The sequence below is a fragment of the Musa acuminata genome, chromosome BXJ1-4, assembly GCF_036884655.1.
Source record: "Musa acuminata AAA Group cultivar baxijiao chromosome BXJ1-4, Cavendish_Baxijiao_AAA, whole genome shotgun sequence".
NCBI lineage: Eukaryota > Viridiplantae > Streptophyta > Magnoliopsida > Zingiberales > Musaceae > Musa > Musa acuminata.
This window is the reverse complement of record NC_088330.1, coordinates 2,148,644-2,167,938: the sequence shown is the minus strand read 5'-3', so window position 1 is coordinate 2,167,938 and position 19,295 is coordinate 2,148,644. Positions and strand designations below refer to the sequence as shown.

At 36.6% G+C, this 19,295-nt stretch overlaps 3 protein-coding genes and 1 long non-coding RNA gene across 7 annotated transcripts; 2 read left to right on the top strand and 2 right to left on the bottom strand.

Annotated features, from left to right (window-relative positions):
* Positions 1-4,804: 4,804 nt before the first annotated feature.
* Positions 4,805-5,728, bottom strand: LOC135671985 (uncharacterized). The gene has a single exon (XM_065180442.1). The coding sequence runs from the start codon at positions 5,726-5,728 to the stop codon at positions 4,805-4,807; it is 924 nt and encodes a 307-aa protein (XP_065036514.1).
* Positions 5,729-7,306: 1,578 nt separating this feature from the next.
* LOC135641019 (probable E3 ubiquitin-protein ligase XBOS32) lies at positions 7,307-12,578 on the top strand. Of its 2 annotated transcripts, XM_065156014.1 has the most exons (11): positions 7,307-8,057; positions 8,159-8,218; positions 8,442-8,513; positions 8,621-8,796; positions 8,871-9,031; positions 10,182-10,240; positions 10,321-10,367; positions 10,828-10,968; positions 11,090-11,181; positions 11,873-12,179; positions 12,276-12,578. In XM_065156014.1, exons 1-11 carry the CDS (start codon positions 7,863-7,865, stop codon positions 12,376-12,378), a joined length of 1,413 nt encoding a protein of 470 aa, XP_065012086.1. In that variant the 5' UTR covers positions 7,307-7,862; the 3' UTR covers positions 12,379-12,578. The 2 variants fall into 2 exon arrangements, with proteins under 2 accessions (XP_065012086.1, XP_065012078.1); XM_065156006.1 differs by having other exon boundaries at positions 7,311-8,057; positions 11,873-12,578.
* Positions 12,579-13,220: 642 nt separating this feature from the next.
* LOC108952560 (uncharacterized) lies at positions 13,221-18,374 on the top strand. Of its 2 annotated transcripts, none has more exons than XR_010497532.1 (4): positions 13,221-13,465; positions 16,851-16,928; positions 17,024-17,134; positions 17,298-18,374. It is a non-coding gene; the product is annotated as an uncharacterized LOC108952560 (long non-coding RNA). The 2 variants fall into 2 exon arrangements; XR_010497537.1 differs by having other exon boundaries at positions 17,231-18,374.
* LOC135641014 (uncharacterized) lies at positions 14,381-17,500 on the bottom strand. 2 transcript variants are annotated; one of them, XM_065155978.1, is made up of 7 exons: positions 17,330-17,500; positions 17,150-17,230; positions 16,967-17,035; positions 15,541-15,895; positions 15,172-15,330; positions 14,801-14,908; positions 14,381-14,723 (listed from the first exon to the last, which is right to left on the bottom strand). In XM_065155978.1, exons 1-7 carry the CDS (start codon positions 17,498-17,500, stop codon positions 14,515-14,517), a joined length of 1,152 nt encoding a protein of 383 aa, XP_065012050.1. In that variant the 3' UTR covers positions 14,381-14,514. The 2 variants fall into 2 exon arrangements, with proteins under 2 accessions (XP_065012050.1, XP_065012056.1); XM_065155984.1 differs by having other exon boundaries at positions 17,150-17,224.
* Positions 18,375-19,295: the final 921 nt, after the last annotated feature.

Sequence of the window (19,295 nt, the reverse complement as noted above, 5' to 3'; positions counted from 1 at the left end):
ACAACAATCGGCCCTTCTCGAATCGTCCGAAGTTGTACGAGACAACACCATACGGTTGAGGGTGGCTCCGGAAAGCTCGGAACGGCACCGTGTGGCATCGTTCTGTGCAGGTCGATCGGCAATCGCCCAAACGTATAAGCCGATTGCCCGAGGAGTCGGTCGTCATCATCAGATTATATACGATCGACCCTCGACCGCAAGCATAAAAGCCCCATGACCGGTATCAAACAAGGGGGGACGATCATTCTATAAAAACTCCACTTGATACTGTCTTAACTTTTAGAGGGGTCAAGTCGAAAAATCTCTTCCCTCCCAATCTAGGCCTGTGTATAGGAGCCTGACAATGACGAAATAGATAGTGTGTCAATCGAAGAGTTGCGTGTGGAGCCAACCTCAAGCTCAACCCGACCCGATGAAAGCCTTGTCGTAAGGACGATCCTGAACATCGATCATTAGACCAAGTCGTGTTGACACCTTGGTCACGACTAGAGAAGTTCGTTAACAACGATGAGGAGCATTAATAGTATTGTTAGCTTCGATTTAGGTTCTTCACAAGGATTTGGAAATCCGTCATGGGGTTTGATGCATCGACCATCTTGGAAGATAAGAGAAGCGAAGCAAGTGATTGTTGTGCCTTATAGGAACATACGGATCAGATGAATTGAATGGTAGGAAAAGTTTCGTTTCATGTATTCTGAACACTTTTCACATTAAAGAAGTCTCACTGAAATGATGCTTCTCTTTGATTTAATGGCTTAGGCATGCTATTTAAAGACTACTTGAATCGCAAAATTCCATACTTTTTTGTCTGTTTTTTCTAAACCATTCAAAATAATAGAAACTCTATCTTATGATCTTTTCATCCCTAGAATCCTTTATGATCTCTTTTTCATCAACTTCACACAAATTTATAATAATGTTAGAATCCTTTTCTTTGATCATCCTTTATACATACACATACATACTTCAAAGTTTGAAATGAGATTACAATTGAGCTTATCAAACACATGTATGTACATACTTCAAGATTTTAAATGAGATTACTATTGTACATAAGCTTGTAAACCATCCCCTTTTGAGAGAAGAAGGCCCTCCTCCCAATTTTACTTGGCTGTTTCTTGAGGAGTAATCAATGATAGTTTTCTTTTTAATAAAAAATATCAGTAAGCAATAAATTTAATTTGCACCAAATAAGTTTCAACCCACCCATTGATTCCATAACTTAATTTTACTTGGTTATACTTACATATTTGATGGAAAAGATTCATATAAACGATTTCAACTAGTTAAATTTTAAGACTTATTATTGTTATATATCGATATATTATTGAAATTTCAAAGATGATTGAAATCTTACAATAAATATGTTCCATATATCAAATTATGATTTTAATTATATTATTGTCATGATAATGGTGATATAAGTGACACAACATTGATGATCAAATAAAATATTTTTTGTTAGTCACAAAGGTTGAGGTTACTTTTAAATTACTTTCATTATAAAATTAAGGATAAAATTAAGTATGACATTAGATGTTTTATGAATTGTTGTTCTTTGTCTAGCCTATATATAGGCTTATGGCTATCCATCAAGACTTGTTATTGGACAACTATGACTGAATATAACTTTATATTTCATTCAATATTTAGTTCATAGATTGTTTTATTAATATTAGTGGTAGGAGAACCATGTAACATAAAGCATAAATATTGAAGTGTTCGCTTGATAGAATCGATTTATTTTATTATCTCATAAATTTTATTTCAACTAATATTCTAATTCTCTTATTTCACGACAGATATCTTATGTTCATATTAGTAATTATACAATGGATTTATAGGTTTTGTCAAGATAAAACCAAATTTATGGTATGTATACATCATGAAATATGTTGGAATTAACAAATGAATTTTGAGCATATAAATTAAAATGATTTTTATGTCTTCAATTATTTTACAAATATTAATGATTTTTTTGGCACATTGAGTTAATTTTTATTATATAGCTATTAATTGAACTCCTTTCGAATCAATTAAAGTTACACCTTGCTACATAAGTTGAAATTCCTTTAAAAGAATTATATGACTTGTTGTGTGATCTCAGTTATTTCTTATAGATATGATAAAGTAATTTTTAAGATGACTATAAAAGGATAATTGATAAGTAAGATTGTAATTGACTTGAAAAAGGATAAGGCAATAATTATATTTTATGAGTTAATTAGAATAAGATGATAATTTGAATATTAATTTTTCTAGACTTTGGAATAAAAAATATTTTGGTGCTTTTATTATCGATTTTATTAATTAAAAATTAAAGTTTGAAATAAATGAAGTATACCCACAGAAAGATTAGAATTTATATTGATATGAATTATCTATTTCATAGCATAAAGTTGATTATTTTTCTTGGTCTTGCACTACTCTTATTAATGATGTTTTTTACTTTAAATGATGATTGCTTTTTTTGATTAAAAGCTCTTGGATGCATAAACCTTGATTTGATGCTCCATGTGGATAAATCACTTATTCTCACAAAATCAAATATGTCACTTGAGAAAATAACATATGAGAAGTGAGAGCGATCCATTCGCTTAAGTATGATGTTCATTAGATTTTATGTTAGCAAGATCATTCGAAATACAATAAGGTCAAAAAATTTATAAAAGTCATCGAAAAATAATTTATGACTCTAGATAAAGTATTTAATAATATCTTAATAAAAAGACTTTCAATGATGTTCTTACCTCAAAATGAAAGATTTTGAGGTTGAGATATCTAAATCATTTTTAGTTTATTTTATATTAACTTTTTTTATCACATAATTTGATCTTAAAATTTCCTATAAGACAAAGAAAAATGATCAGTTAACGAATTTTGATCGTATATATATAAGAGTATGAAAGACTAATATACGAGAAGCATGGCAATGAGTAAAGAAATAATGCTCATCTAACAACTTAAAAGAAGGGCTACAAGTGGAAGAGAAAAAGGTGTCCATTAAGAAAAAAAAATATTAATACAATATCAAGATAATAAGATTCTTTCTTTTAAGTGAAGAATGAATGGATAAAAGTCAGCTTAAAAAAATATATTTACATATCTCTAATGTGTTATGCATCATTTCTTGATGATACTCCAATCGATTGATTTTAGTTCATCAATCCATACTGTGAACATGGGACTTTCTAGATCTAGTAAAGTCACGACAAAATGAATAAAATATTTATTCTAGTAATAGGATCCACTAAAGACATACAAACCTTTAAACTCATTTTAAAAACTAGATTTATTTTGGATCTTAAAAATACTATTTATGTTCCATCATTCTCTAGAAATTTGGTTTTTGTTCCAAGACTTACAAGTCCTTTTTTTAATTTTTTTTTGCATTTTGAAGGCTATGTTTAGCTTTTCACAAAATAAAAATGTTATTGGAATTGGATCTTTAGTTGATGGTTTATTTAAGTTTGATTTAGATTCAAAATTTGGGCTAACTATTTTACTATGCATGATCAAAATTTTGGACTTAACCATGGTATTATCAATGAGCATTCCTCTAGTTTATGATACATGAGATTATGTCATATGTTCGTAGAAAGAATAAAGAGATTAGTAAATGATGAAGTTTTATAAACTTTAGATTTTACTAATTTTTGTGTTCTAAAATTTTTAAAGATTATACACATTGATGCATATAGACCTTTTATTTCATACCTCATTTTGAGTTGTGGAAATGGTGAAAACTAAGTTTAAGTCATTTATGTCGGCAGATGTCTGATTAAGTGAGAATTTATAACTCTCATATAAAGAAATTAGACTCTAAAATAGTCAATAGTTTTTTCATTGATTATATTATTAACTTTAAAAGATTCAAATTTTATTATCCTTCTCATACACCTGGGGTTAATAAAGCGAGGAATGTTAAATTTCTTGAGGATCTTGAACTTAGTGAGAGAGATTTTTCTCAAATAAATTTTAAGAAAATAAAGATAATATAAAGAATCAAATGATAATATTGGTTTAATTCTTATTGGCCAACCTTATCAAGTTGCGAAACTACTTCATGCAGAACAAGTTTATTCAGAGCCTAATGCTCTTGATTTACAAAATAAAGTGAATATTATGATATTGAGAAGATCTTCAAAGTTAAAGAATGTCAGTCATTCCTAATGGTTTCATTGTATGCTTATAGATATCTAATTTTAATGTTGGTATTAGTGATGATTCTTGGTTACTTTTGCAAGCTATGAGTTGAGATGCCTATGAATTTTGATATGATGCAATGAAAGAGTAATTAGAGTATATGGCTAAAAAATAAGTTTGTGATCTTATCGAATTACCAAAATGGGCTATAATTATTAGTTATAAGTGAGTCTATGAAACCAAAATAATATCTTCGATAATATTAAGAGATATAAAATCTGACTTATAACCAAAGATTCTACTCCAAAAAATAATGCATTGGTTATCATAATAACTCTCCTATTTCTAAGAAGGACTCATTCAAGATATTTCATCTTGACTTAGAATTACATCAAATGATATGAAAATAATATTTTTAGATGGAAATCTTAAAGAAAAAATATATATTTGTTGTTATGAAATTACTACATGGGTATTATTATGGTCACATAACTTTTATCTCATGGCTAAAAGTTATCGATTTAATTACCCTATACATATACATGTATATGTTATAAATTTCACCTGATTTGCTAATTAATTAATATGACATAATCCTGCCCGCAAAATAATACATGTATAATTTCACGCAAAACAAACCAAAAAAATCTCTACCGGATCAAAGTTGATGCTCATGAGTGTTGCTGGCCTCATCCACATCGTTGCCTGCACCTCCTTTCACGGCAGTCTCTTCCACTCCACGTCTCTTCTTCTTGCACTCGCCATAGAACACCACTTCCGCTGCCAACGCAAGCATGACCGAGAACGCAACACCCACCGCCGAAAACACAGACATAGCAACTCCGACGATCGGTCTCCGGCAGAGGAGAGAGGAGGCTAAGTTGTGAGCTACAAAGAAATGTATACCCGTCTGAAACGCGAAAACTGAGAGTCGCCATGTCTGCGCAAAGTTTCCACGAACAAGCTGCAGAGCCCTCCTCAGAGCTGCGACACCAGAATAATCCTCCACCACTGAAACCACCAGTGCTAGAACCCACACCACGCGCAAGTAGTTCTGTAAAACAGACGCTACTCCTAGTACAATTCCGAAGATCCAAATCCCCACCGACTTCATGATCACAGATGCTAATAGAAGATTGAAAGCCAACTCCAGCATGGTTACCCATAGTCTTGTGATGAAACATGCCTTCAGCGACCGCATAACCCCGGACAGCGTCAGATGTGTCGCCGCGGCGGTGGAGTAGGCCGCGGAGACAGCATAGATTGTTACGGTGATCGTGGGCAGGTACAGCGTGTGCTCGACGAGTACGAAGATGGTGATGGCGAGTAGTTCTTTGATGTCATGTGTCGTACCAAACTCGAAGTCTCTGTAGTCCTCGAAATTCGTGGCCATTGGAAATGGCATGACGAATGGATCCAAGATGAGAGGACTAAGATGGGTACGAGTATCAAAGAGGAGGGCGGATGAAAGGATGGTGGAGAGGAGCATGATGGGGAGCAGTAGCTTCAAGTTGAGTTTCAGAAGCTTGAGGGCCTTTGCAAGGATTTGGAAGCTGTTCATGAAGTTGGATGCATCAGCCATGATGATTTCGGCTTGAAGATACGAGAAGATAAGCAATTGGGTGTATCTGCTGCTTCTGTGGTCGTGGCTATATAGGAACGCTTGTCAGAAGTTTCATTTAGTGTATTCTACAAGCTTTCCACAGGAAGAAGTTTCCCTGAAATGATGCTTCTCATTGATTTTTCTATGATTTTGAATGCCTTAGGAATGATACAAAATACTATTCAAACTGCAATTTCAAAGTCTCTCTAAACAATCCTCAACATTCCAACTTTTGCCACTTTGGTCAACATCAACAGCACAAATGTCAAGAAGCTTCCTCCCTCTCATTGGTTGGAACTCGTCAGTCTCCTTTGACCACTCAGGTTCTGTGGGTGATCGGCCTTGTTTGGGCTCATATGACAAGATATCCGTTGACCTCTCAGGTATCTTTGACCTCAGCAGGGCTAATACAAAAGAAATGTTTGACCTACAGGCCAATATACATCCAGCACAGCATCAATGAATTCTTCATGTTCTTGGTACAAGGCTATTGTTTCTACATGCATCCGTGATTAATCTTCCTTTTGTTTCTCGTGCTTCGACGCAAAGAAATTCTTTTTCTACTGGGATATGCCGCAGAGTGAAAGAAGCCGACAGTCTGCGCATGCATCCTTTGCTCATAATTGCACTTTGCAGTGGTATAGCGTTCCACCACTGCAGACTACTAAGACTGACACTGCTCATGCTCTTCCATGTTCTTCACTTCTGACATACGAAAGGTTGGTTATTTCCTACTTCGATGGTTTATATGAGCTGTTGTTTCTGAAAATAATGATAAAAATGGATTATATGAGTTGTTGTTTCCGAAAATAATGATAAAAATGAGGAGATTTCTATTGGCATAGGCTAAAGCTGTCACGAAAGAATATTCTAAACTTGATGTTTCAGGATCAAAGCTGGAAAAGCTAAACAACAGCTTGAATGATGTTTTAGGAGCAGTCATGGACTCCAGAAAGAATGTAGAAATGACTTACAAAAGGCAGACAAGAGTTTGGCTCTCCATAAGAGAAGATACATGTCCAAGTTTAATCTTTGAGAGGAGGTGGGTTGCATACGAGCAAAGAGACAAATGGAATCAAATTTGGATCAAAAAGCTCAAAAAAACATCCCTAATCAGAGTATTTTAAGAGAACTCACATGTGTCTTTCCAACACGAAGGAATTCTGTATTTGAAACCATGCATGAAGATTCCCAGGTTCCTTTTTGAGCTTGTATATGTGATGACAAACATACCATAGTATTATCATCTTGAGACTAAATAAAATTCATCTCCAAGGTAAAACAATTAAATGATGTTGAAGGAGACAATTATATCCAAGATTTTACAGGATTATGTCAAACTTCCTATAGTTTTTACAGGAAGAAAACAACCAAAGTTCTGACCCCATTTCCAGACATTTTACTGTGTGGGCGCTGTCCATATGCCAATCATGGAGACATGCTTTTCTTTGTACGAATATTTGTTTCAACCCCCCCATGTAAAACTCTGTATCTATCTATCTATCTATCTATCTATGATTTTCTTCCATTTTATTTTCCTTCTATTCTGCTTGGTTTTTAGCTGCCTCTATATATTACCAATGTTACTCTATCATTTTCTCTGTCCTTAGACCCATAAAAATCGATAACAACTATTCCTTCCTGTTATTGCAAGCGCCGTTTGCTATTCCATTGTCCGAAACATAGAAAAGGCGTCGTCTTTGGGCTGAATCCGATCTGGAAGCAGGCCCGGACGGCAAAAAATGGCGACTTGGAGACGTTCTCTCGGTGATCTCTGCAAATGGTGGGAGATTTGTGTTTGATCCGTTGTTTCTTGGCAAAAAGAAGGGATCTTTCTAGCAATGTAAAGGATACTTTTTGTTCCTTCCCCGCTTCCTTGGATTTTTTTGACTGGGTCTTCAATTTTGGTGGAGATTGTTGTGGGTGGTTATCTCCCTTCTTGACAAATTTGAGTTGGTTGTTCTGAAAGTGATGGATCGAGTTATTCTTCTTCTTGGGTATAATTTACTCTCGGGATAGCTCTATTAGATCGTTCTTGTTGTAGCGGGGAAGGGAAAAAGGAGTGATTTTTACCCTTTGGTTCTGTCGGATCTGTCGTCGGTTCTAGGAGATTATGGGATTTCTTGGAATCATGGGGAATTCCTTCGGGTGCTCCGCATCAGGGGAGCGTCTGGTCTCGGCGGCGAGAGATGGGGATCTGCAGGAGGCCAAAGCCCTCTTGGAATACAATCCCCGGCTTGCCCGGTATTCAACCTTTGGCGTTCGGAATTCGCCCCTTCATTACTCTGCAGCTCAGGGCCACCATGAGGTAACTGGTTACCTGCTCCTGTTCAATTTGATATCTTGTTCAGAATCTATTGGAATTTTTGGCTTTTGTTGGTTCTCATTTGGTACTTTGATGACTTTCAGATTGTCTCTCTTTTGATCGAATCTGGAGTTGACATTAATCTAAGGAATATACGAGGACAGGTAGAACCAAGATCCTTATTCCTCTTGATTATTCTTGTTCTACCATCGCTTGGTTAGAAATCATATCATGCTGCCTTTCTCTTTTCACGATCTAGTACTCCATTTTTTCGGCTCAGGAAGTGGATGTTCAAGGTTTCCTGTGTTTGCATTAGTTGGTTTTCGAGGTTAATATTCATATTTGCTTCGGAAGAAGCTTAGTATCAGCAATTTTATTTTGTTGCAGACTGCACTGATGCAAGCTTGTCAATATGGTCATTGGGAGGTTGTTCAGACTCTAATTCTCTTCAAAGCTAATGTCAGTTGCTTATTTCTTCCATTCTTCTCTTTCATTGTTCTTGTCAATTTATGTTCCACTGTAATCTCATAATAATTTTCCTGTAATATTTGTAAATTGTATCATAGATTCACAGAACAGATTATCTCAATGGTGGAACAGCTCTCCACTTTGCATCTCTAAATGGCCACACACGTTGCATCCGTCTTCTCCTTGCCGACTATATTCCTAGTGCACCAAACTTTTGGAATATGATGAGGGGAAAATCAACCCGAGAGTCTTCTACTCCTGACTTTGACAAGAGGTACATCTTTATCCTTATGGATATTCTCTACTTCTTCCTGAGGAGAATTGTGACTTCCCTCTGGTATGTGGCAGTGCCTTGTCTAAGTTCGTTAACCAAAAGGCAGATGGAGGAATCACGGCCCTTCATATGTCAGCACTAAATGGGCATGCAGAGTCAGTGCACTTACTATTGGATTTGGGTGCTTCTATTTTTGAGGTCACAGTGGAAGATGGGTCAACAATTGACTTGATAGGTTTGCTTCTCCTGTTTCCTCACTAGTTTTGCTATCTGCTTTCCTGTTAGAGTTACAACCTTTGTCCTTGGATTACTGTCGAGAACTTCAAACATTATCAATTATATTTTATAGATAAACCTTTGTATATTAGGTTGCTTTTCACCAACTATATATATATATATATATATATATATATATCTCTTGGAATTATCTGTATTTGTGTGGCCATTGTTTTCTTAAACTTGTTATCTTAGGTATAATTCTACTGTATCGCATATGTTTTGTATTTAGTGAACATTCATGTTGAATATAAGCTTATGTCCATGGCTAGTTAATGCTTGAGCTTTTTAGGAACTTTGATATTCTCAATGATCATTGCTATACTGAAGTTAGTCTATTTGTCCAAGCAACAAATAGTTTCATTGGGACTTTTGGGCTTTACTTTGTGGGGATCAAGAGATGTCCAGTCTTAATTCCACTGTTACTGATGTTCTATGTATATTTGCAGCCTTCGAAGCTTTGTGGGCTTTGACAGAATTAAATAGATCTTATATCCAATAATAGTCTATAGTGACCTTCTATTGGATCTTGTACATAAGTTTAGGCCTTGTGTCCATAACTAAATAAAAAAGGGAATTGATCCGCCCCCACATATTTTTGGGTCTTATTTGAGGGACCTAATTGTTATGGCCTGAACCCATTTTAAGTGTCAGGACTAGATAGGCTTGACATTGTCCTTATCTACCTAGGAGATAGTGTTAACTTGGTATCATCGAGTGGAAGTCTCTTATTTTGAGCAGAGTGCAGGGTGCTACTGTGCAGTTTTCTTACCAGTGCAATGTTATGACAAATTTAACATCAATTCCAGCACTATCAGCATTGTGTTAGAATTTATTTCCTAAATTTTAAATTCATTGCTTCCAAATACGAATAGGAAACATAGTTCAGAATTTTCCTGCTATGCAATTCTTTGTCGGCCTATTCCTCCGCTTACCTACTTGGATCACCATATTCTTCAACCTGATCTAATATTAGGAACATCTTTCGTTTGGAAAAGGCAAATCTTGATTCTTACTTTAAATCTAGATATAATAGATGATTCAGGAACCGGTTGGATAAAAGCAACATACATTTTGGTCCAACATTTTTATTAAATATCATTTGGCAGGTGCTGGAAGCACACCACTTCATTATGCTGCTTGTGGTGGAAATGCTGTGTGTTGTCAAGTAAGATAATTTCATGTCTATTTGGTTTCTTCCTCTGGTATGCTAACTACTTTGCTTACTCATGGCATATGGGCATTCAGGTTCTTATTGCCAGAGGAGCTAGCTTGACTGCTGAAAATGCAAATGGGTATGTTCCTGACAAGTTAAACCTGTATAGGATATTTATATTATTTAGCCTCAAACAGTGCTACATCTGTAGGACTAGTTAGATGCTCTATCAACTCGATTACTATTTTTAGTTAGCTGATAAATTACTAGCGCAAGTTAAAATGGAAAGTTTTCATTTCAAGATCTCTTGTGTTGACAATTGACACCAGTTTGAATATATGTGCTTCAGTTAAATCCTGGCTGAAAGGCAAATTTGTGGATCCGTCTAGTGTAACCAAACAGGGAACTTTGAATGTTAATGTTGCCATTTTTTGTGGATGATATGAGCCGATGCTTGCTGGCTTTGTCTAAATATTCTGTGTCCTCTGCCCCCAATTTTCTATCTGTCTCATTTTACATATATTTAATGTTGCCTCATATCATCCTTTTGTCAGAAAGAAATACATGCATAATTTCATATATTCATTTTTTGTTCACAGCTGGACTCCTTTAATGGTAGCCCGTTCATGGCATCGAAATTGGATTGAGGGCATTCTAAGTAAACGACCTGATGGTCGTATAAAGATTCTTCCTTCTCCATACTTATCTCTTCCCCTCATGAGCATCATAAGGATTGCTAGGTAAGTCTATTGTATTTTTGTTATTTGCTAATGTTTAATTGTACTCAACATTATTTTAGTGGCTCTGCTTTTATCTTTCTCGTGTTCCATACCTTCATAATTGCCTGTTTTTCTGCCACAGAGAAGTTGGTTGGAGGGGCACAAATCAGTCACCTGCATGCATCGATCCATGTGTTGTTTGCTTGGAAAGGAGATGCACCGTAGCTGCTGAAGGTACAACTCTCCTAAAACTTCCAATTAGGATTAATACTTACAGTCAGCGGCTAGCAGGCAATTTCAAATAGCCAAAAAAGAAGTTTGTATACAGGATTTTCACAAAATTTGGGGCTTTTACTGAATCCCATTACTTATGCCCTCTTTGTTTCAAGCCTGAAGTGTTTCTTTTTGTTTATGATTATTATTTATCTTCGCATGAATTTATGCAGTCTGTACCCAGTAAATTTGTTTCGCATGTTAATTGCAGATCAACTGCATTCTGGGCATCCTCTCAACCGTTTATCTGAAAACCGAAAAGAATATTAAATAGAATTACTTTCTTCATCATATTTTTCTCCTTATAGGTGACTTTTTTAGAATCAATCCGTTTGTAACTGTAGTTCGTATATACATGCATTTGTAACTGCTGCTTGATAATACTCTAAACAGTGAGCCAGTTGACAATAAACTTGAAAGTCATACTTGGCTACTACTAGCAAGATTGCATCAGTTCACCAACAAAACCTGGCCCTCTCAACTATTAATGGCTGCAAAATGGTAAGGTTGGAAACCGATATATTATTGCTAAAGCATCGCTAAGAGGTCAGACTCAAGTTAGAAACACCAAAAAATATCGAGTAGAATTTGTGCCTGTTTAACTGGTTTTCTATCTATGCATACTGATTATAGGACTACTACCGTATCGCAGGATGTAATCATGAGTTCTGCACCAGATGTGCCCTTTACCTGTGTTCCACCAATAGCACGTCCACTGTCGTGCCAGGTCCACCAGGATCAATACCATGCCCCCTTTGCCGGCACGCTATTGTCTCATTTTTCAAGATTCCTGGGATGAGCCCGATCAGGGAGCTGCCGCGAACAAGCTTATCCTTATCTCTGTGTGCTACGTGTCCAGCTGTGGATGGATCGGATTCTACCGCTTCCATGGCTACTCAGCTCTGCAAGCCTGACTTCCATTGCACGCGGGTGCCACCTCTGGGTTCCTCTTCTTTCAGGTCATTGAGCTGTCAAAGGTTTCCCTCCATGAAGCTCCACTCCATGCTCTGCATGGGAGTTCCTGAGACAAGCCCATGCCTAATAAGATGCTGCAGGTCCGGGTCCAGTTTGAGACGATCGGCTTCTCAGCGGGAGAGCAGCACCAGATCATGTCTTTTTGCCTTCAGCCCCATCGTCGACACTTCTAACGGCAGCTAAATTTCTCGACACATTTCTGATGCTCTCTGCACCCAGTGCTGATGAACTTGTGGGTTCATCTGTATGTGTCATGGTTCTGTAAAATGAAGAATCATGTGCTTTTGTCATGCTGTATATCCTTGATTGTAAGGATGGTTTGTCTTGTTTCATTTTCCAGCTCCTATTGAAATCGAAACAAGTCTGGTTGTTTGGAGTTCCAAGTTGTTTCTATCCATCCACCTACCAAATTCAAATGCAATCATCCAAAATTTTCCTGCTATATTCTTGTACCAAATGTGCATCTTAGTAAGTAAATTGCATGCATGACTACTCTGAATCAACATGCATCAGTCTTTTTGATGATTTTACATTTGAGTTGAATGACATTTGCATTATCATTATTGCTTGAGACAATTTTGTATTTGAGGTCCAACATGTTGAACGGCCGAATTGGGATAAGGTTAATGTGTCAATTATTCTGTGGAGACAAATTGATATTAAATCTCTAATCTGCACTGATATTGAATATGTTTATCTTTTCATTCAAAATTGAGAATATGTACAAAATATACTATTTTAGTATTCATCAAATATTAAAAATAAATTATTGTTTTAATAAAAATATTATAAATATATTTTTATTCAATATTTCTATACCAAAATTATTACTATTATAAAAGATAAATAGTGAAGAATGGATTCGGGCTTCGGGCTTCGGATCTTACGAGTTATACTGTTAAAGTCTTTACTAATATAAAGGTATATGGAGGGTACAATTGTTATATTAAAATTAATAGGGGCTGATATGCTATTTTCTTAACTCTGAGACATTTGTCTTAAAATTTGCGAGGGTGCATATAACATATTTGAACTGTGGAAGGATAGAAATGTGAAAACAAGAGCGAACGGAGAGAACGCGGCAGGTAGCGCCGCCGCCCGCCGTTCTTCTCCCATCAGCCGACATCCTCCACCACTCGATCCTTTGGCAGAGGAGCGATGGATTCTGGAGAACATATACGTTCCATCTGGAGGTGAAGCGCCGTATTCTTCCCCTTGAGCGAGAAGCCGGAAGTGGAGTTTACGGCAAGTCGAGCACCAGCACACCGAGGTGAGCCACGAAGGCGTCGATTCCTTTGTTCTTCTTATTTCCCGGAAGTTATGCACTTAGGATTTCTCGACTTGCTAAAATATCAGGAGTAGACGAGGAAACATTGCAAAATGGTAGCTTGATTCGAAAACCTTCCATCATAAGTATTGGGATTCAAATACTCTTGGCATTTTATAGTTGTTTGAGAAAGTTGAGTTGCTGATCAACTGAGCATAGCATCTTTCTATTGACACTTCTTGATCTGAGGCTGCTGCTGGAGAAATTGGGTGGGGAAATGGTTGTGTTGCTTTAGGTAACTTTCTCCAGTTATAATGATCGAGGCAGGTTTGTTTGGGACATGGCAGTAGTTGTACTTATGGAGCATGAAGGGAAGACAAGGTATGAGGTTATGGAGAGAGCCCTAAATTGCTTTTATGCTAAGAAACCAATCTTGGATGTTTGAAAGACAACTTTTTTCCCTTTCACAGTTGTAGTTTATATTGAGGTAGTTATATTTGACTCTGAATGACCAGTAAGTAGAGCCCTGATTGAATATAAGCTCATTAGTCTCTAGATGAAGAGTGAAGAAATTAGATGGAGATAGAGGAAAGCACCCATGTCCTCAGAGAAGTGCCATCTCTAGTAAATCTCACCTCGCTACCTAATAACTAAACACCCCATGGTTCTTGCAGGAAGAAGCTCTCAGATAGCAAGTATCTTGTCGCTCTAGCTTGCTCCAAGTGCTTTGACCTGATACATGATCACGGCTCTTTATGCATACTCACTTGAAAACTTGGAAGGTTGCAGTCAACTGTAGTTCCATTTTCCAGTAAGCTGCTCGGCACTTTTATTTCAACAGAAATATGTTTTATCTGCCATTCTGAGATGAGCAACATGGTATGGTTATATAGTGCAAGATCAAGGGGAAGTCAAAAAGAAGAGAATTCATGATCCTTTTATATACTCAGATCTTATTAGAAAGATACACACACACACATGAATTTCGACGTATTGTTGATTATTGTCCAATCAGTGGCTATGAACATGGAAATGTAGTCAGAAATTTCAGATTATGGAAGGGGCACATGTCCTTTTCTGCTGAATGTTATTGATAGCATCAGCATATGATTAATGGTTGTAATCCATTTCTTGTAGCACACATAGTCATTGATCTTGAGATCAATCTTCCCTTGACTTGTCGTCATCTCAATGCAATAGGCTCCATTTGCATCCTGGGTAGGTTCTCCAAGAGGGTTTGTGTGCAACTCATTTATAATACCTGTTTAATATAGGACTAGATGAAATTTATTTGGTACAATGAGGAAGGAATATCTGATACCGAAATATTCAACTTACATTCTGTTGCAGTGGTGAGGGCCATTAGCATATTTATCTTTTTGATTTTCAAGATAACTTTGTCATCCTTGTTCAAGATAGCTGAGACTGATCTTAACCTGCATTTACCTGCTTCAAAACAGGAGAAATAACAAGATGGGTGTCATTAAAAAGAAATAGCTTGCCTCTGATATTGGTACTAGGATCTTCAGTATTTGACAGCATTAAACATAACATCGTTAAAGTAGATCTACTGGACACCTAGGATATGATCTAAAATTGTATGTGAAAGAGCTATTGGTGAGAATCTAGATAAGCTTCTTAGAGAAGTCCAATAGAAAATTAAATGAAGCACATATAAAATATAACTAGTACTGTGAAATGTTATTTACCATCTGATGTTGCAACAAGGATCTCATCACCCTTTGCAAGTAATGCTCTGCACCTCTCAAAGTTGAAGTCGAATTCATCACAAAGAAGTGTTGGTGAGCTACCCTTTATCTTTTTTGTGTGACTTTGTCTTCCCCTTAGTGTGGCTACACCTCTCAATGCTGACACAAAAAAGAGAAGACTGTTATTACTTTTGCAACATGATATGGCATCACCTTAAGGTTCATAAGCTAACATTTGGAAACAGAAATTTGCTAGGAGATTGTTGGACCTCAGATCATCTATAAGAAGCTGGAGAAAATAGTTATGATACTTCAATGAGTGAGTCTCTGTGTGGATTATAGGGATAGGGGAATTGAGAATGAGATTACATGTTGCTGCAGCAGCAGTTAGAGTGATGATGTTACTTGCATCGGTCACAGTTACAGCTTCATTAATAGCCGAGGAGAGCTGTTCACGCTTTGCGCCCACAGCTTCTGCAACTTGGGCACATTGTGCTGCAACTAAAGCAGCTGCAGAGGCAACTGCACTCTCCTTCAGTGACTTCTGTTTGTTGGCTTCTGTGTCTTCTGCTGCAATGGCTGCAAGAGCTGCTGCAACTCCTGCAACTGAAATGGCTGCATGCACTTCGGCTTTATGCAAGCGCTTCTCTTCCTTGCGCTTCTGCTTCATTTCCTTTAACCATTTCTTAATTGAGATCCCATTCCAAGATGCGATTTTTCTAAACTGCAAAGAAGTTCTTTTCTATCACTGTTATGTAGTAATTCCAGATATTGAATTTGTTTTGCATGTGGAGAACTGTACATCAGGCATCCATCCTTCAAGTGTTTTCATATTTTTTGAGAACTACACATTTGATTGGACTTTTTTATAAGAATGTTCTCTGACATTTAGTTTTCTAAAATATATACATCAAAATAAATTCCTTACTTATTGCAGTTATTGTTTGTTGGTAATATTCTTTTAAATTTGAAAGGTAAAAATATGAGCATTAAGTGAAGCAGATAACCTGGCAGTGTTGTCGAAGAGTAACTCTCGAATGTACTCAATGGTGTGTGCTTATCACTGTGCTTCAAATGATGGTATACATGTTCAAGATTGGAGGTTAGCAATAAAGTGATCCAGATTAGGTATCTTGCTCAGGTTTAGTCCAAAAGTTAAATGATGAAAGATAAAGATGGAATATAGCATGACAAGTCTCAAGAAATTTATAGGAATTGTGTAGCTTGGGCAAAGGTGAGGGATATGTCTGATGAAAATATAAATGTGAAACATGTGAATCCAAACTGGTTTGCTTGACACTACACTGAATCTTCATGACTGTAGATAAAAGGAAGGAGCAATGGTAGTATTGATTTATGAGAACAAAGAATGTCCACAAACTTGAAGAGGACAACTACAGAATTGATTCAATAAAAGTATAGCTTTAATTAGGTTAGAAAACCTACTTAGTTTCGTAAACAAGTGGTGAGCAAGATATAGATTTGCAATGCTTATAACATGGAGAAATCAGAATGAAATGGAAAGAACACAATAAATTACGATATGTTCACTTTTTTATCCTAATCATGTTAAGCATATGTCATTGAATTCCAAGGTAACAAACCCATTTGAATTATTTGTTCAGGTAAGTATTAATGTTTAGAGCCACTAAAAATATCTCTGATGTAATAAAATGCAGGCAGAAACAATATACTACTAGTCCAAAAGATAGGGAATGCAAGGTTGGCAAGGAGGATATATTTGTTCGATGTAGCAGGTAAATTTCAACTCCGAACTAGAATTTAAACTCCATACCCATTTCTGCCTTGTGCACATGTCATAATCCAGTTCTGGATGTATTGCTTTCTGCAGCCATATCCATGACTAAGGAAGAAGGAAACTCTGATCAGTGGAATTGGTTTTACTTCCAAGATCAAAATAAATCTGATCGGTGCAATAGATTCTACTCCCAAAGATTAACCAGTATGTCTTTCTTACCTTAAGATCATCAAGTTTTATCTGTGGAGTTGACTTGAAATCACCTTCATCCACTTTGAAGCTTCTTTCACCCTTCTGCAGCTGAGTGATCGGTGCTTATATTCATTGCTATGTCAAAACAACCAACACTGCTTGTCTTCTTCAACAGGGAAGAAAAGTAGGGCACAGAGATCAACTCACCGACGAAGGAGCTCTCTTGTCATTCTCCAGTGCCACAATCTGTTTATCCTTGAACATGCTTGAGCATTCATCTACAGTTGGCTTAAAAACTTTGATAGCAGAGTTGCACCAGGCATGAGAAAGCAGATCAAGGGATGCTTCAGGCCCTGTGGCTTTCATCTCTAAGTCCATCCAATTCAGGAAGCCGACAACTCCAGGAGGATCTGTATTGGTTTATGAGTTCTATATACAATATACAACAGAATGAAGTGGGTCTACAGGGAACCCGATGTTTCCTATAGTTAATGAGGTGTTCATGCATCTTTGAAAGAACAAGGTTTTCCACATGACCAGCATAATTAGTGCATCAGGAAAGCTATTAGCTATGACCCTTGCCTAGATAAAGGGAGCACATAAACAAAATGGGATTAGAGATGGGATGGATCATTACCACCATCCATGCTTGTGTACTTAAGAGAAGGATGGAATCAAATGGGACCCTTCTGGATATGAAATATCTTTATTAAAATGGTCAGACTATGCAGCCACCAGTCCTTATTCATGTCTAAACACTTTGTTGGGAGCCACTACCTTCATTACCTTAGCCACCTAAAATATGTGAAAGCAAAAGGAAAAGGTGTGATACATGATGTTGCGGAGCTCTCGAGCCTGACACCCGAACATCTCCAGAGAAGATGCCAATGATTTGTTTATTATAAAGATGGTCCTTGGTCATGAGTTTCTTGATCATCTCATTTTCAAGCAAAGCTCATTTCCAACTGTGGCTGATACATCTTGAGTTGCAAGAATGAGAGTTACCTTTGCATCGGTTGGCACCTTTTTTGTACGAGTATGTTGGGTAAAGTGAAGTATATATAACCTGTCTCTTAGTGTTTTGAAGAGTACTACTTGAACTTATGGAAGTCATCATTGTCCAACCAAATGCAGTGTCATTTGGCATCCTAGAAAATGTGTATGTGCTGCTGTGGTTATCTGTGCCTATTGCTTTATTAGGTGATGGAAGGACAACAGTGCTTATTGCAGTAGCTACTAGAAAATTGCTTTACATGTGGCTGTAAGGCTTGGTGGTTAACCTTTGCTACTATATTTTACTTTCCTACAACAATGCCTTTTTTTTGTAGCTAATCACATTCAACTTGAATATGCTTGGATCATAATACTGATCAAGCATGCATATTAAGATTAGGTCATGGGATCTTGTTTAATAGCTTCTTGCTGTAACTCCATGGTTCTTCTGATTAGTATGATACTATGATGAACATTTGATGATATGGAAAGTTAATCATGTCCTTGTGCTATATCTTCAACTATTGAGCTCATAATAAGCCCTATCAAGCCTAGGATGCTTTGCCCAACCAAGTACTTGAGAACACTATGTTTGGCTCTCATCATATTAATTGGGACCATAATTGAATCTTGTCCTTCCCAACCCAACTTAATGCGAACTCTTTCTTAGGCTTTTAGCCCTTCATGATTGTGCAGCATGCCATGTTGCTAAAATGTAGCAGATAATAAGTTGCATGAGCCCATGCCAGCCTTACCTCATAGTGATGCACTAAAGTATGACAACAGGTGAAAGAAAATTTCTTTTTCTGAGTACTTGAAATCTAAAGAATGATTCGAATGATATGTTCACGGTGGAAAGATGCCAAAGAGATGTGAGCTAAAGAATTGAGATCAAATGGACTAAGAATGCAGTTTCCTTTATTATTTCTTCTGTTGACATTATCCATGAAGAGGAAGCGATCTATTTGAGATGCTTTGCTAGTCGATTGGTTTTGAATGGGAATTCATAAGCATCATGACCTCTAAAGCAAGTACACAAGGAATGATTTGTCTACATCAGCATAATATAATTCCTGGTCTACACATCTTGTAAAATGCAATCATCAACATTTCCATTCATTGCTAGAGATGGAATCTCTCTTTCATTTGTGACAACAGCATAATATCATGGAAAACCACA

Bases quoted from the DNA above. Each gene is read 5' to 3' on its own strand.
- LOC135641019 (XM_065156006.1), top strand. From the start codon at position 7,863: ATGGGATTTCTTGGAATCATGGGGAATTCCTTCGGGTGCTCCGCATCA. The intron at 8,797-8,870 runs GTACATCTTTAT...GGTATGTGGCAG, and splicing joins ACTCCTGACTTTGACAAGAG to TGCCTTGTCTAAGTTCGTTA. The intron at 9,032-10,181 runs GTTTGCTTCTCC...ATCATTTGGCAG, and splicing joins GTCAACAATTGACTTGATAG to GTGCTGGAAGCACACCACTT.
- LOC135671985 (XM_065180442.1), bottom strand. From the start codon at position 5,728: ATGGCTGATGCATCCAACTTCATGAACAGCTTCCAAATCCTTGCAAAG.
- LOC135641014 (XM_065155978.1), bottom strand. From the start codon at position 17,500: ATGGACTTAGAGATGAAAGCCACAGGGCCTGAAGCATCCCTTGATCTG. The intron at 17,231-17,329 runs GTGAGTTGATCT...CCGATCACTCAG, and splicing joins ACAAGAGAGCTCCTTCGTCG to CTGCAGAAGGGTGAAAGAAG. The intron at 15,896-16,966 runs GTATGGAGTTTA...ACTTCTTTGCAG, and splicing joins TGTGCACAAGGCAGAAATGG to TTTAGAAAAATCGCATCTTG.